The sequence below is a fragment of the Somniosus microcephalus genome, chromosome 10 (assembly GCF_052327205.1).
Source record: "Somniosus microcephalus isolate GS21.2 chromosome 10, FLI_Smic_1.0, whole genome shotgun sequence".
Lineage (NCBI taxonomy): Eukaryota > Metazoa > Chordata > Chondrichthyes > Squaliformes > Somniosidae > Somniosus > Somniosus microcephalus.
This window is the reverse complement of record NC_140996.1, coordinates 154,839,830-154,856,045: the sequence shown is the minus strand read 5'-3', so window position 1 is coordinate 154,856,045 and position 16,216 is coordinate 154,839,830. Positions and strand designations below refer to the sequence as shown.

Below are 16,216 nucleotides of genomic sequence, written 5' to 3'. Positions count from 1 at the left end.
AATTCCCTCGTCCAGATCATTAATATATATATTGTGAACAGCTGGGGTCCTAGGACCGATCCCTGCGGAACCCCACTAGTCACTGCCTGCCACTCGGAAAATAACCCGTTTATTCCAACTCTTTGCTTTCTGTCCGCCAACCAGTTCTCTATCCAAGTCAATACCTTGCCCCCAATCCCATGTGCCTTAATTTTGCACGCTAATCCCTTATGTGGGACCTTATCGAAAGCCTTCTGAAAGTCCAAATACACCACATCCACTGGTTCTCCCTTATCTATTTTACCAGTTACATCCTCAAAAAATTCCAGTAGATTAGTCAAGCACGATTTACCTTTTGTAAATCCATGTTGACTTTGTCCGATCCTGTCACTGCTTTCCAAGTGCTCTGCTATTACATCTTTTAGAATGGACTCTAGCATTTTCCCCACTACCGATGTCAGGCTTACCGGTCTATAATTCCCCGCTTTTTCTCTGCCACCTTTTTTGAATAGTGGGGTAACATTAGCTACCCTCCAATCCATGGGTACTGTTCCAGAGTCTATCGAGTTCTGGAAGATGACCAGCAATGCATCTACTATTTCTAGGGCCACTTCCTTAAGCACCCTGGGGTGTAGATTATCAGGCCCTGGGGATTTATCGGCCTTCAGTCCCATCAATTTTCCTAACACCATTTCCCTACAAATACTGATTTCTTTCAGTTCCACCCTTTCATCAGACCCTATGTTCCCCGGTATTTCTGGGAGGTTATTTGTGTCCTCCTTTGTGAAGACAGAACCAAAATATGTATTTAGTTGGTCTGCCATTTCTTTGTTCTTCATTATAAATTCCCCCGATTCTGACTGCAAGGGACCTACGCTTGACTTCACCAATCTTTTTCTCTTCACATATCTATAAAAGCTTTGAGTCAGTTTTTATGTTCCCTGAAAGCTTACTCTCATATTCTATTTTCCCTTTCTTAATTAATCCCTTTGTCCTCCTTTGTTGAATCCTGAACTGCTCCCAATCCTTAGGATTATTGCTTTTTCTGGCCAATTTGTATGTCCTCTCCTTGGATCTTATGCTATCCCTAATTTCCCTTGTTACTCACGGTTGAGTCACCTTTTTTGTTTTATTTTTATGCCAAACTGGGATGAACAACTTCTGCAGTTCATCCATTCAGTCTTTGAATGTTTGCCATTGCCTATCCACCGTCACCCCTTTGAGTGCCATTCCCCAATGAATCCTACCCAACTCGCTCCTCAGACCATCGTAGTTTCCTTTATTTAAATTGAGGACCCTTGTTTCTGAGTCAACTACTTCATTCTCCATCTTCATGAAGAATTCGATCATATTATGATCGCTCCGACCCAAGGGGCCTCGTACAACAAGATTGCTAATAGGAGCAGGAGAAGGCCATTTGGCCCTTCGAGCCTGCTCCGCCATTCAGTAATATCATGGCTGATCTTCTACTTCAACTCCACCTTCCCGCACTATCCCCATATCCCTTAATTCCCCAAAATTTAGTGATCTGTCTTGAATATACTCAACGACTGAGCATCCACAGCTCTCTGGGGTGGAGAATTCCAAAGATTCACAACCCTTTGAGTGAAGAAATTTCTCCTCATCTCAGTCTTGAATGGCCAACCCCTTATTCTGAGACTGTGACCCTGTGTTCTAGATTCCCCAGCCAGGGGAAATATTTTCTCAGCATTAACCACGTCAAGCCCCTTAAGAATTTGATATATTTCAATTAGATCACCTCTCATTCTTCTAAACTCTGGGGAATATAGGCCTAGTCTACTTAATCTCTCCTCATAGGGTAATCCCCACATCCCAGGAACCAGTTGTGAACCTTCGTTGCACTCCCTCTGAGGCAAGTACGTCTTTCCTTAGGTAAGGAGACCAGAACTGTACACAGTACTCCAGGTGTGGCCTCACCAATGCCCTGTATAATTGTAGGAAGACTTCTTTACTGTTATACTCTAATCCCTTTGCAACAAAAGCTAACATACCATTTGCTTTCCTAATTGCTTGCTGTACCTACATGTTAATTTTTCTGTAATTCATGTACAAGGACACTCGGGTCTCTCTGAATGCAAACATTTCCCAATCTCTCACCATTCAAAAAATATTCTGCTTTTTTTTTTCCCTACCAAAGTGGGTAACTTCACACTTCCCCACATTGTATTCCATTTGCCATGTTCTTGCCCACTCAGTCAACCTGCCTATATCTCTCTGCAGCCTCTATGTCTTCCTCACAACTTGGATATATTACACTCAGTCCCTTCATCTAAGTCATTGATATAGATTGTAAGTAGCTGAGGCCCAAGCACTAATCCTTGCGGTACCCTGCTAGTTATAGCCTGCTAACCCGAAAAAGTCCCGTTTGTTCCTACTCTATTTTCTGTCCACTAACCAATCCTCAATCCATGCTAATATATTACCCCCAATCCCATGAGTCCCTCTTTTGTGTAATAATCTCTTGTGTGGCACCTTATTGAATGCTTTTTGAAAATCCAAATACACTACATCCACTGGTTCCCCCTTATCCATCCTACTAGTTACATCTTCAAAAAACTCCAACAGATTTGTCAAACACGATTTCCCTTTCATAAACATAAGAACATAAGAAATAGGAGCAGGAGTAGGCCAATCGGCCCCTCGAGCCTGCTCCGCCATTCAATAAGATCATGGCTGATCTGATCCTAACCGCCAATCCACTATCACAGAACCATCTCCTGAATCTAACAGAATTAGACACACGAAATAGGAGCAGGATCAGGCTACACGGCCTCTGGGCCCGCTCCACTACCCACAGGGCCATGACCGATCCGAACCTAGACTCATGTCCAAATTCCTGCCCGCTCCCCATAACCCTTTATTCCCTTTACTTCTAGGAAACTGTCTATTTCTGTTTTAAATTTATGTAATGATGTAGCTTCTACAGCTTTTTGGGGCAGCATATTCCATGGACCTACCACCCTCTGAGTGAAGTAGTTCCTCCTCATCTCAGTTTTGAAAGAGCAGCCCCTTATTCTAAGACTATGCCCCCTAGTTCTAGTTTCACCCATCATCGGGAACATCTTCCCCGCATCCACCCGATCCAACCCCTTCACAATCTTATATGTTTCAATAAGATCGCCTCTCATTCTTCTGAACTCCAATGAGTAGAGTCCCAATCTACTCAACCTCTCCTCATATGTCCATCCCCTCATCCCCGGGATTAACCGAGTGAACCTTCTTTGTACTGACTCGAGAGCAAGTATGTCCTTTCTTAAGTATGGACACCAAAACTGTACGCAGTATTCCAGGTGCGGTCTCACCAATACCTTGTACAACTGAAGCAATAGCTCCCTATTTTTATATTCTATCCCCCTAGCAATGAAAGCCAACATTCCATTGGCCTTCTTAATCACTTGCTGCACCTGCATACTAACCTTTTGAGTTTCGTGCACCAGGACCCCCAGATCCCTTTGTACTTCAGTACTTTCCAGTTTCTTGCCATTAAGATAATAACTTGCTCTACGATTTTTCCTGCCATGTTGACTCTGCCCAATCATACTACGATTTTCTAAGTGCCGTGTTACCCGTCCCTAATAATAGATTCTAGCATTTTGCCTACTACTGATGTCAGGCTAACTGGCCTATAGTTTCCCGTTTTTTCTCTTCCTCCTTTCTTAAATAGCGGGGTTATGTTTGCTACCTTCCAGTCCTTGGGGACTGTTCTAGCATCTAGGGAATTCTGGAAGATTAATGCCAGTGCATCCATTATCTCTGCAGCTACCTCTTTTAAAACCCTAGGATGCAGGTCGTCAGGTCCAGGGGATTTGTCGCCACTTAGTCCTATTAATTTCTCCAGTACTATGCCTTTACTTATACTGATTTCTTTAAGTTCCTCATTCTCTCTAGACCCTTGGTTCCCCATTATTTCCGGAATATTTTTTGTGTCTTCTACTGTGAAGACAGATACAAAGCATTTGTTTAATGTCTCTGCCATTTCCATATTGCCCATTATAATTTCTCCCATCTCTGCCTCTAATTGATTGTAGAATAACTAACACAATAACTACTAAGGAGCACTCAATGGAATAAATAAACCTCCTGCTAGATATTGTGATGGACTCTAGAAAGTGATGTTCATATTTATATATTTACATTGAAAATCAGGAATACAATGTGATCATTGACTTCTGTGGGAAGAATAGATATATATCTCATGGAGAAGGGTTGTTCCCTTCTGATTATACAATATTTTCACAACCCTGCTTCGGTCCTTGAGTTCCATGGGTCATTTCTGGCCGAAATGTACTGGAAAGTTGCCTGTTTGCGAACATTGTGTTTTAAAAAAAAAAAAGTTTGCCTACTTCGAAATCTGTTAATCACCATGCCTACCCCATGAAGCAGCTGCCGACCTATAAATCTTGCAGCAGCACCTGATTTCCTACCCACCGATTGGTGACTTCTCGACCGCAGGTATATTCCATCCCAGGCCTGTAAAGTCTGTGGGTTGTGCAGTAAATAAATACACAGACTTTTGAAGTACAAACAAACAGGTCTTTACTATTCAGAGGTCAGGGCGAATCTGCCCTAGTTATCCTGTAACATCACTTATATACTGGTGTGGTCACTGTCGGTATTACCGTATACAGAAGCCAATCAAATAGTGCCACACCTAAAGTAGTTCTCTTAAAGGTGAACGGTTACACTCAATCGTTCCCTTAAAGGTAGACGGGTACATACACTACAATCCTCCCTTTTTAGCTTATTACTTACAGGGTCCCCGTTAAACATACATATCTTCAACTTCACATAACAATTTACAGATATACTCTCGGTGGAGAACAAACAATTTACAGAGATAATTCCGGTGGAGTCAACGTCATATAAAACAGTTTACAGATATACTTTCGGTGGGAACAGTTCACAGGTTCAGTCTCTGCGGAAACAGTTCATAGATTCAGTCTCTGATCTTGACTCATTCCGAACAGCATCTCTTTGGTGTAGCCGGTTCACATGGCTAGCGTGACTCCTCCATAGCCTTTTTCTTAACGTAACAGCTTGACCTTCCGTCCTGTTGAACCAGCAGTGCGGACTTTTACAACCAACTGGCTGTCTTGATAATTTTCGGGTTTTCAACTAATTTAGCTCCTTTCATGGTGTCCCGCCGGAGATGATAGTATTTTAGACAGTTATTATCTCCTGCTTCTTCTTTTTCTTTTCTGCCTTTTTGAAACTCTCGGAGCTCCTTTCTCTGCGGCCATCTGTAGCGCCACCAACTCTCTATGTTCATTAGACCTTAAGTGCTTCATGCGGATTTCTGTACTTTGGGAGTTTTCATCACAAACTGGGCAGACCAGATCCTCGTAATATTCAGTGTCACTCAATAGGTCATGATAGTATTCGGGGTCGTCCTGAGTTAGGCCAGTGAAGGGCCCTTCTACTTCCTTCTTATCCAACTGGACGTTAGCCGACGGTGGTTCCTTCTCTGACCATCTTTCTTGAAAAGACTTCTTCAAGCATTCATATTCATCCCGCTCTTCCTGGGATGTCTGCCATTCCTTCACGCCTGGCCTCATTTGTGAGTTCAATACCTTCCCTTCCATCGGGGATTCCGTTATCAGGCTATTTAATCCTTCTACTGAAGTAGCTGTTTCCGCATTCTTCTGTTCCCCTTGACGTAATTCAGCATACTTTTGACATCCATGTGCAAGCTGTGTTGCCCCCTCAGCTCTCTCCGTGACTTTTGGAAGCTCTGAATTCTTTCCCTTTGAAACCTGAAACTCGTGTTCCCATTTTGGAGTCTTGTCCCTCAGCGTGTATAAGAGTTGGCTGGCTGTTAACTCTTCTACGGGGACACTGTGGATTAGCGCCTTCTCCATTTCATCCACCTTTCCCTCCAATGTTTTCACCTTCCTTTCCTCCGGTCTTTTGGTTTTAAGCGCTCGAAGAAATTGCGCCTTGGTGTTCTCTAACTCCTGATCAGGTGCCATTCCTACAGTCTCTGTGTTCCTTCCATTGGCCTTTCCTTCCACTGCCCGGATTCCTAGTTGAATATGTTCGTCATGTTGTTGGACCTCTGCCATTGCCGCCTCATATTTGTCTTGGGTTTCCTTCAATAATTTAACGAGTTCTTGGACATCTTGAATTTCACGTTCTGCTATGTCTTCCACCTCTAATTTTCCATCTACGGATGGAATCTCTACCGATGAGTCTGTCTTGGCCTGGAGCTCGTCAAACATTTCCTGCAGCCTTTGTAATTCTCGCTCATGTTCAAACTTTAGTTGTTCATATGCTTTCACTAAAACTAGCTTTTCGGAGGTTGCCGAGTTAACCCCTTCCAGGATTGTAGTCTGGGCCCGTTCATACTGTTCCTTCAACTTGTTACACTCTGCTTGCAACGAGTCGTAGAGATGAACTGGGATAAAATCCTGGCTTCCTGAAGATTCCTCTTCCTTTAGGTCGTTCTGTAAATAGTCTAGTTCCTGAACAGTTTCAGGGAGATGTGATCGGTACTTGGCCACGATGGCTCTATGGTCGCTCTTTTCTCGAGCTAGCTGTCTCTGTTGTCTTTCCAGGTTCTCCCATTCAGTGTCCCAGAACTTTTCCATATTTTTCATCTCTTGTACGAGACGGTCACTCCACTGTTCTAATTGTTGTCGTACTTTGACATAAGTTTGAGTCCGAGCTCGGTGTTCTTCCATCGTGGATGAATCCTTAGCTTGAACAGGCTCAGAATTCTCTGTCAACCTGGAGTTCTGCTCTGTAACTTTATTCTTCTTGGTGACATAAGTCTTTCTGCATGTCTTTGTTTCCTTCCCCATCGTCGGCAAGTCCCCTTTAGCCTTGTCATGCATATTTGAATTGGTCTTATCGTCATCCATCACAGAATCTGAGCTGATAGCTTGCACCGAATCCTCCTTCATTATGGCTTTTAGGTAGTGCCATTCCATGTCTATTTTCTTAATCCACTCCCGTCCTAGAAGTGGTGGTCCTCCCTCAGGTAATACGTACAAATTCATTCTTGGGTGTTCTTTCCCTCTATCTCTCACCTTGACTCTTATTTTCCCCATGGGGTATACATTATGCCCCGTGTATGTCTGTAATACGAACTTGGTATTTCTCAAAGGTATGTGAGAGAATAGCCGGTGGTAGTCCCTTCGGTTGATGACTGATAGAGCTGATCCAGTGTCCAGCTCCATTCGTACTTGGACTCCAGCTATTTTTAGTACGACCCAAATCGTTTGTAGATCAGTTTCTTTCCCCACATTGTGGATCTTCAGACTACCCAGCTCCTGGTTGTTTGGGTCTGAGTCTGAATTCTGTTCGTCTGAACTCTTTTCAGCCACCTTGTGTACCTTGTTGTACTTTTCTTGTGGTGGCTTCCGTTGATTGTTGGTCTTTTTCCCGGACCTGCATACCTTCGCGATGTGACCCAGTTTGCCACATTTCCGACACTCTTGGTTCTTAAACCAGCAGTGATTCTGGTCGTGCGTGGTCTTCCCACAACGGTAGCATTTTGTTGTGCTCGAAGTAATTTGGTCCACCCCGAGTGCCGCCGCCTTTAGCTGCATTTCGGCCGTTCCTTTCGCTGCGGCTTCATGTGATGCAGCTATGAGGACAGCCCTGTCCAGTGTGAGGTCGTTTTCTTCCAGTAGTCGCTTCTGCGTTCCTTCTTTGGACAATCCGCATACGAACTTGTCCCGCAGTGCCTCTGTCAGATTCCCTCCGAACTGGCAGTATTTCGCTAGCCTACGCAGTTCGACCAAGTATTCTGCATTGCTTTCGTCTTTCCTCTGCGTTCTTGCGTAGAATTTGAATCGCTCAGCCAGCATCAACGGTGTGGGGTTCAAGTGGTCCTTCAGCACAGCCACAATTTCTTCGAAGGTCTGATCCGCTGGTTTAGCTGGTGCTATTAGATGCTTCAAGAGCCCATATGTTTTTGCCCCCATCGAGTTTAGCAATGTTATCGCCTTGTCGTCTTCCTCTATTTTGTTGGCTTCGCAATAGATCTCTATGCGTTCCACGTACGTGGCCCAGTCTTCTATTTCAGAATTAAAATCGTTAATATTCCCTCGCTTAGGCATCTTTCTTTCTTTGAAGCAGCACAGTATTTCTTTAAGTATTATTTATTATCTTTTTTTTTCTAAAATGGCGGTTTTCCTGCGAAAATGGCGGTTTCCCGCTCTTCCCTTCTCTCTCTCTCTCTCTCTGCCCACTTCAATGGCAGTTAAGATGGCGGTTCTTTTCCCGCGAAAATGGCGGTTTCCCGCTCTTCCTTTCTCTCCCCGCCCACTTCAATGGCGGTTTCCCGCCTCTGTCGTCTTCTCCGCCTAATGGCGGCTTTCCGCGTTTCTCCCTGGTGTAAGGGGTACGCTTTCCCCACAGCGGACAGGTTCAGCCGCTGGGCTGGCTCTCGCACAGCTCCCCTTACTCGGCTCTGTCTTTTCCTCCCGCCCGCACGGCTTTACCGGCTCTGGGTACACCCCGTTAACGGAGGACAGTTCAGCCGCTGGACTGGCCCTCGCGCAGTCTCTCTCTCCCCGTGCTCGGCTCTGTCTCTCCCTCTCCCGCACGTTCGGTTCTACCGGCTCTGGGTACTCCGTAGGTGGAGAACAGTTCAGCCGCTGGACTGGCTCTCGCGCAGTCTCTCTCCCCGTTCTCGGCTCCTGTTCGCTCTCCCACTCCCGCACGTTCGGTTTTGCCGGCTCTGAGTACCCCGTTGGTGGAGAACAGCTCAGCCGCTGGACTGGCTCCTCGCAGTCTCTCACTCCGCACCCGGCTCTCACCCGCACGGTTCCCGTTCGCCTCCCCAGCCCTCTCGCAGACCGGTGTTTCCCTCCCCGGCTGCGGCTGGGTTTCTCCTCCCGCGCCTACTCGCAGGCTCAGCGCTTCGTGGCTGCGGTCGCTGCCCGGATTTTTCCCACCGATCGCGGTCTGGCTGTCACCCGACGCCGTTGGACCCGACTTTTGGCCGGTACAGCTCCCCCTCGACCGAGGTCGAGTGCTCTGCCCTTCTCCTCCGGATACTTCTACCCCTTCCCCTACTCACAGTCTCTTCGGCCGCCTTGTTTCTTGCTGGTCGGCTCACTCCACACCGTGGTAGCAGGGTAATCAGTGCCTGTTGCTGATGAAGCTTTTGTTGCTAGTCTTCCAGCTTCTGTAAAGTACCACACTTTCTGTTGTTGTAGCCTTGTGTTTTCTTTTGGTAGCACGACGAGGGCGGTTGCCTCTCTTCGACGCTCTTTGTTACTTTGCTATTCTTGCCGCAGGGTACGATCGGACTCGTCGCCACTGTAAAGTCTGTGGGTTGTGCAGTAAATAAATACACAGACTTTTGAAGTACAAACAGGTCTTTACTATTCAGAGGTCAGGGCGAATCTGCCCTAGTTATCCTGTAACATCACTTATATACTGGTGTGGTCACTGTCGGTATTACCGTATACAGAAGCCAATCAAATAGTGCCACACCTAAAGTAGTTCTCTTAAAGGTGAACGGTTACACTCAATCGTTCCCTTAAAGGTAGACGGGTACATACACTACAAGGCCCACATCATGTGATGAGGCAAAGTTCAGAAATGCAGCAGCCCTCGAATACCTTGCCCACATGGCCATTCTTCACAAGGTGAGCTCAGACAGTGATTAGACCATTCAACCCCTCAGTTCCTCCATGGGGATTTCAATGGCCCCATCTGAGAAATGGTTTGTCCTTTGGCCTCCTACATAAAGCTTACAAGAAACACCAAGATGATTTTCCTTACCATTTCTTTTCTCAATCATCTTGCGCAGTTTATTTCCACTTGACCCATCTGAAAAAGGAAATAAGTTGAAGGTATTTTGCATAGATAAAATAATGGAATAAAGTTATAAGGATCAATGGGGCAGATGATTAGTTGTTGAAATAAGATCAGTCAAGGCACATGCTTGTTCACACATACCATTTCTAATTCACTAATGCTACTGTTTTAAGTTCCTCCAGCAGAAAAAAAGTCTCCTGCTTCTACTGAGCATAATACTAGTTCTAATCAAAGTGTACAATTTTTTCTAACTAATTATTGTGTGTCTGGCTTGTTAAACTGTGCCTCTTTCTCCATCTACTTACCACAGTCTTGAACCAATAAAAGGCAAACACTAGCATTACAGATGTCAGATGTTCCTATTTTTGATCGGAATGATTATTTGCACACACAAATTCAAGTCGTTCTGCGCATGCGCACTGTACGGGGGCGGAGCCTAAAAAATGTCCTGCCACCCACCGGAGCCGCACACACGGAGCCGTCATTCCAACCGCACACGCGCTTACGTTTGCGGTAGGCGTGGGTGGAGGATTGGCTCTCTAACAGAAAGCAGAGAGTTGGGATAAATGGTTCGTTCTCAGATTGGCAACCAGTAACTAGTGGTGTTCCGCAGGGGTCAGTGCTGGGTCCCCAACTCTTTACAATCTATATTAACGATTTGGAGGAGGGGACCGAGTGTAACATATCAAAGTTTGCAGATGATACAAAGATGGGACGGAAAGTAGTGAGTGAGGAGGACATAAAAAACCTGCAAAGGGACATAGACAGGCTAAGTAAGTGGGCAGAGATTTGGCAGATGGAATACAATACTGGAAAGTGTGAGGTTATGCACTTTGGCAGGAAAAATCATAGAGCAAGTTATTATCTTAATGGCAAGAAACTGGAAAGTACTGAAGTACAAAGGGATCTGGGGGTCCTGGTGCACGAAACTCAAAAAGTTAGTATGCAGGTGCAGCAAGTGATTAAGAAGGCCAATGGAATGTTGGCTTTTATTGCTAGGGGGTTGGAATATAAAAACAGGGAGGTATTGCTGCCGGTTTACAAGGTATTGGTGAGGCCGCACCTGGAATACTACATACAGTTTTGGTGTCCATACTTAAGAAAAGACATACTTGCTCTCGAGTCAGTACAAAGAAGGTTCACTCGGTTAATCCCGGGGATGAGGGGGTGGTCATATGAGGAGAGGTTGAGTAGATTGGGACTCTACTCATTGGAGTTCAGAAGAATGAGAGGCGATCTTATTGAAACATATAAGATTGTGAAGGGGCTTGATCGGGTGGATGCGGTGAGGATGTTCCCAATGATGGGTGAAACTAGAACTAGGGGGCATAATCTTAAAATAAGGGGCTGCTCATTCAAAACTGAGATGAGGAGAAACTTCTTCACTCAGAGGGTGGTAGGTTTGTGGAATTTGCTGCCCCAGAAAGCTGTGGAAGCTACATCATTAAATAAATTTAAAACAGAAATAGATAGTTTCCTAGAAGTAAAGGGAATAAAGGGTTACGGGGAGCGGGCAGGAAATTGGACATGAGTCTGGGTTCGGAATGGTCATGGCCCTGTGGGTAGTGGAGCGGGCCCAGGGGCCGTGTAGCCTTGTTCTGCTCCTACTGTGTTCTAATTCTGTTAGATTTCAGGAGATGGTTTTATTCCTGTTCCTGGCTGGGGTGGAGATCGCCTTTACAGAAGGTAAGTACTGTAGAAAATATAGGGACAGAGTGATCTCCTGGAAGAATTTCGATCGCCTAGATGGGTCGGAGAGGAATTTCCCAGATTTTTTTCTCCCAAATTGGCCATTGGGTCTTTATCTGGTTTTTCGCCTCTCCCGGGAGATCACATGGGTTCGGGTGGATGCAGAGTGATAGAAGATTTGAGGTTAGGATCAGATCAGCCATGATCTTATTGAATGGTGGAGCAGGCTCGAGGGGCCGATTGGCCTACTCCTGCTCCTATTTCTTATGTTCTTATGTTCTAAAACCCGGAGCCCATTCACCGGCTGTAGGACCAGCTCGGGGGGGGGCGAAGGAGAGAGACGGTCAGGGAGTTCTGGGGCGGGGGTGGAGGGCAGGAGAAGGTCAGGAACTCAGGGGAGGAGAAGGTCAGGAAGGGGGATGGAGTGAGAGAAAGTCAGGAACTCGGGGTGGAGTGAGAGAAAGTCAGGAACTTGTTGAGGGGTGGGGGGGGGGCGGAAGATGGTCCTAACCCGGGAGGGTGAGCCCTGTCTGTTCTCTGAAAGCAGTAGTGTTAGCACTGTGAGCTCTAGAGCCTGGCTGTCACAATGAATGGGTCAAATTACACATTGCAAAGAACCTGATTGCTCAGGCAGGCAGGATCGAATTACACATTCAAGACAAACTGTTGAGTGTCCTGTCCTCCAAGGGGACCAATCAGAAATTTGGTGTTGCAAATAGTTACAGCCATTTTTGATTCTGTCTGACACTCCCACAAATTGGGCAATCTTTTTTCCGCAAAAGCTGACAGACATGAAACAGCTAACAGTTCAAGAACAGCCCTGATTATCAAGAGTATCATGTGAAAAAGTAACACAGGCTTGTAACTTAAGTATTCCCTCACTTGGATTGGAGGGGAAATAACATAAGAAACTGAAAGCAGAAGGGGAAAATCCATAAAATTATTATATTTGTAAGTAGTTCTGGGGACATATCACCATCTGGCTATTTTTTCCAAAATATATTTTTAATCTTGAAAATTAAAATGTCACTTTTTTAAAAAAATGTAAAAACTGAAGATCAATTCCCCCCCAAAAATTACATCAACAGTCAGTCTCCTATTTCCAACCCCCTCCTGCCCAGTTCACAGAAGCACTCTACCCCGTACAGCTCCCCACTATTTCTGAAACACATTCTCCTTCTACCCTCCCAATTTCTACTGGTATTCTGCCCTCCCCTCCCTGGCACTCTGTTTCTTCCCATCATACCTCAGTTCAAGCTGCTATGGTTTCCCTGCCTCCCTCAATTAATGCTAGCATACTTCCCTCACCCCTTCAGTTAATGCTGAATGGGTTCAGTTTGGCTCAGTTGCTAGAACTCTCGCCTATGAGTGAGAGGGTTGTGGGTTCAAGCCCCATTCCAGGACTTGAGCACATAATCTAGGCTGACAGTCCAGTACAGTACTGAGGGAGTGCTGCATTACTGGAGGTGCTACATTTCGGATGAGATATTAAAGTGAGGGCCTGTCCATATTGATGTATAAGATGCTATGCACAATTCAAGAGTTCTCCCAGTTTCCTAAGCAACATTCATCCCTCATCCAAACAGCGTATTTGGTTATTTATCTCTTTTGCTAATTAGCTGCTGTTTGCCTACATTACAAAAGTAATTAGCTGACTGAAATGCTTTGGAACATCCTGAAGACGTGAAAGGCACAATATAAATACAAGTTTGTTCATTTCCTCTTTCCCACCCCCCTCTCCACCCCCAGTTCATGATGACATTCTTCCCCCTCTTCTCAGTTAATAGAAGGCTCTCTTCTAGCCCTTCACTGAGCTAATAAGGCTCGTCCCCCACTCCAGTTTATGCTGGCACTCTTCCTCCCCCTCTCAAAGCTCCACTCCTTGCCTCTGTCCTTTTTGCTTTCTTTCTTCTCTTAACACTGCTCCTATTTGTGGCCTGCTGCTACTTAAGTTGATTCTAGCCGCTGTATACTGTAGATAGGACTTCCTGTTCTCATGAGAACTCCCACTTATGGTACACAAAGGCCGATGCCACTTCCATTAATGGTAACAGTTTTGGGGGGGGGGGGTGGAGGGGGGGTTCCAGACTGACTGATTGGGTTCCAGCAGACTAGGCCCTCAAAATGCTGAGGATAGCTTAACATGCCGATGGTTGACTCAGGCTTATCAACAGCCAAGCTTACAGAATATTGGAACCATCATTGTTGGAAAACAAGACCTTTACTACATAGGCCCAAAGGGAATATAAGGTGTAGGAACAAAAAAAAAGCAAAGCAAAATCTGTCATCTGGCAAGGCTAACTGCAGTAAGAGAAAACAAAAACAAGTCCAGGGAGGTCTCAGAATCTTTTCCTACAGTACTTGGCAGATCAAGCAATTATAATTGCCTTAGGCTTTCATCCATGTAGTTGAGAAACCAAAGTTTTGTACACTTCCCAGGAGACTGTAGACCAGCACAGGAGGGGAAATAAGATAGCATTAGTAACCCAGTTATAGACAAGAAGGACATCAATCCCAATCAACATAACCTTGGTTCCCTAACCCAACTAAATCCCAGGGACCAAGGACACACATTTGATCCTTAATTCTGCATAAACAAGAAATCTTAGCGTAGTCCTTCTGCAAGCAGAAAATGTGAATGTAAACTCAGCAAAATACAACAAAGAGGTTTGTACAAGTGAATATCTTGATAATATCTTTCTCCACGACAAAGCTATGCCATCTTAAGTGATGTCATTTTGTTTTGGCATAATTTACATCATGGGGGAGAAGTCACTATAGAAGTTATGGTTGGTGATACTAGCAGATGAACACAATGCATTCATAGGATAGACCTCTACTTCGATGTAAACTGGTTAACATTTAAAAAAATATTTATTCCAGGGATGTGGGCATCGCTGGCAAGGCCAGCATTTAATGGCCTCCCCTAATTGCCCTCGAGAAGGTGGTGGTGAGCCGCCTTCTTGAACCGCTGCAGTCCGTGTGGTGAAGATACTCCCACAGTGCTGTTGGGGAGGGAGTTCCAAGATTTTGACCAGCGTCAATGAAGGAATGGTGATATATTTCCAAGTCAGGATGGTGTGTAACTTGGAGGTCATGGTGTTCCCATGCGCCTGCTGCCGTTGTCCTTCTAGGTGGTAGAGGTCGTGGGTTTGGGAGGTGCTGTCGAAGAAGACTTGGCGAGTTGCTGCAGAGCATCTTGTAGATGGTACATACTGCAGCGACGGTGCGCTGTTGGTGGATGGAGTGAATGTTTAATGTGGCGGATGGGGTGCCAATCAAGTGGGCTGCTTTGTCCTGGATGGTGTTGAGCTTCCTGAATGTTGTTGGAGCTGCACTCATCCAGGCAAGTGGAGGGTATTCCATCACACTCCTGACTTGTACTTTGTAGATGGGGGAAAGGCTTTGGGGAGTTAGGAAGTGTGACACTCGTCGCAGAATACCCTGCCTCTGACCTGGTCTTGTAGCCACAGTATTTATGTGGTTGGTCCAGTTAAGTTTCTAATCAATGGTGACCCCCTAGGATGTTGATGGTGGGGGATTCGGCGATGATAATGCTGTCGAATGTCAAGGGGCAGTTGTTACGTCTGGGTATAATAAGATACAGACTGCAGCAGAAATAGTAACACAGGTGTTTACGCAACGTGGCTCACAGTTGAACTGATTGTACAGATTACTACTCAGTGCTATATACAGGTGTGGTCACTGCCGGTACTACAGTATACATGAGCTGTAAAAAGTAGTTCCCCCCCCTTAAAAGGTATATACATTATAATTCCTCCCCTTTTAGATTAACAGTACCTTAACACTCATTTAACAATTAAATATCAAACTAATTACAATTAACACTTTTAACATGCAACATTAGCTGAAAATAGTCTATTTATATATTCAGTCTTTGGGGAGGCCTCCTGATCCTTTCTGGATAGCGGCTTACCCGAGTGTCTTGCTCTTGGTGCGGAGGCGATTCTGGCCCCCTGTCGTCGGTTGGTTCATCAGCTTCCGATGCTACTGTTTCTGGGGTAGATGCGACCTGTACGTCGGGTTCATCACCAGGTACGTATGGGCGAGGCATGCGCTTGACTTGTTCCTGTGACTCTAGGATCTGGTCAGCATGGCGTCTCACGATGCTCTCCCCAACGTCCACTGTGTACATTAGTGGGCCCTGCCGTGTGCATATCGTTCCTGGCTGCCATTTTTCTGTTCGGTAGTCGCGGGCCAAGACTGGTTGCCCTACATTGAAGCTCCTTGTTGGCTTCTCATGGATGTGCTGGAATTGCTTACTCTCAACATCTCTTCATACGTTTGGTCTGAGCAAATCCAGGCGAGATCTTAACCTTCGGTTAAAGAACATCATGGCTGGGGCCTGGTTGGTGACTGCATGTGTCGCATTCCGGTAGGCGAACAGGAAATTGTCCACCTTGTGCTGCAGCGGAATGTTGTCATTGTACATAGCCTTTATTGCCTTCTTAAAGGTGTGTACGAACCTCTCAGCCAATCCATTTGTGGCTGGATGATACGGGGCGGATGTGTAATGCCTTACCCCATTCTTTTTCAAGAACCTCCGGAACTCTTCGGACACAAACTGTGGTCCGTTGTCTGAGCAAATCTGTTCTGGCAAGCCATTCCTGGCAAAAATGGTCCGTAGGACTGCAATAGTTTTCTCCATGGTGGTGGAGGACATTTTGATGACCTCAGGCAATTTCGAGTGCACATCCACGGCTATTAAGAACATTGAGTCCATGAATGGACC

The 16,216-nt window shown here is 45.6% G+C and overlaps 1 protein-coding gene across 4 annotated transcripts in view; it reads right to left on the bottom strand.

Annotated features, from left to right (window-relative positions):
* LOC147111779 (augurin-like) overlaps positions 1 to 16,216 on the bottom strand; it is a 149,190-nt gene that overhangs the window by 45,313 nt on the left and 87,661 nt on the right. For 3 of the 4 annotated variants that reach the window (XM_085999000.1, XM_085998998.1, XM_085998999.1), the window contains exon 3: positions 9,739 to 9,786. The exons of the other annotated variant lie outside the window; for it this stretch is intronic. In XM_085999000.1, coding sequence (XP_085855126.1) covers positions 9,739 to 9,786 — 48 coding nt within the window. The remainder of the gene's footprint in view (positions 1 to 9,738; positions 9,787 to 16,216) is intronic. 4 annotated transcript variants of the gene reach the window in all.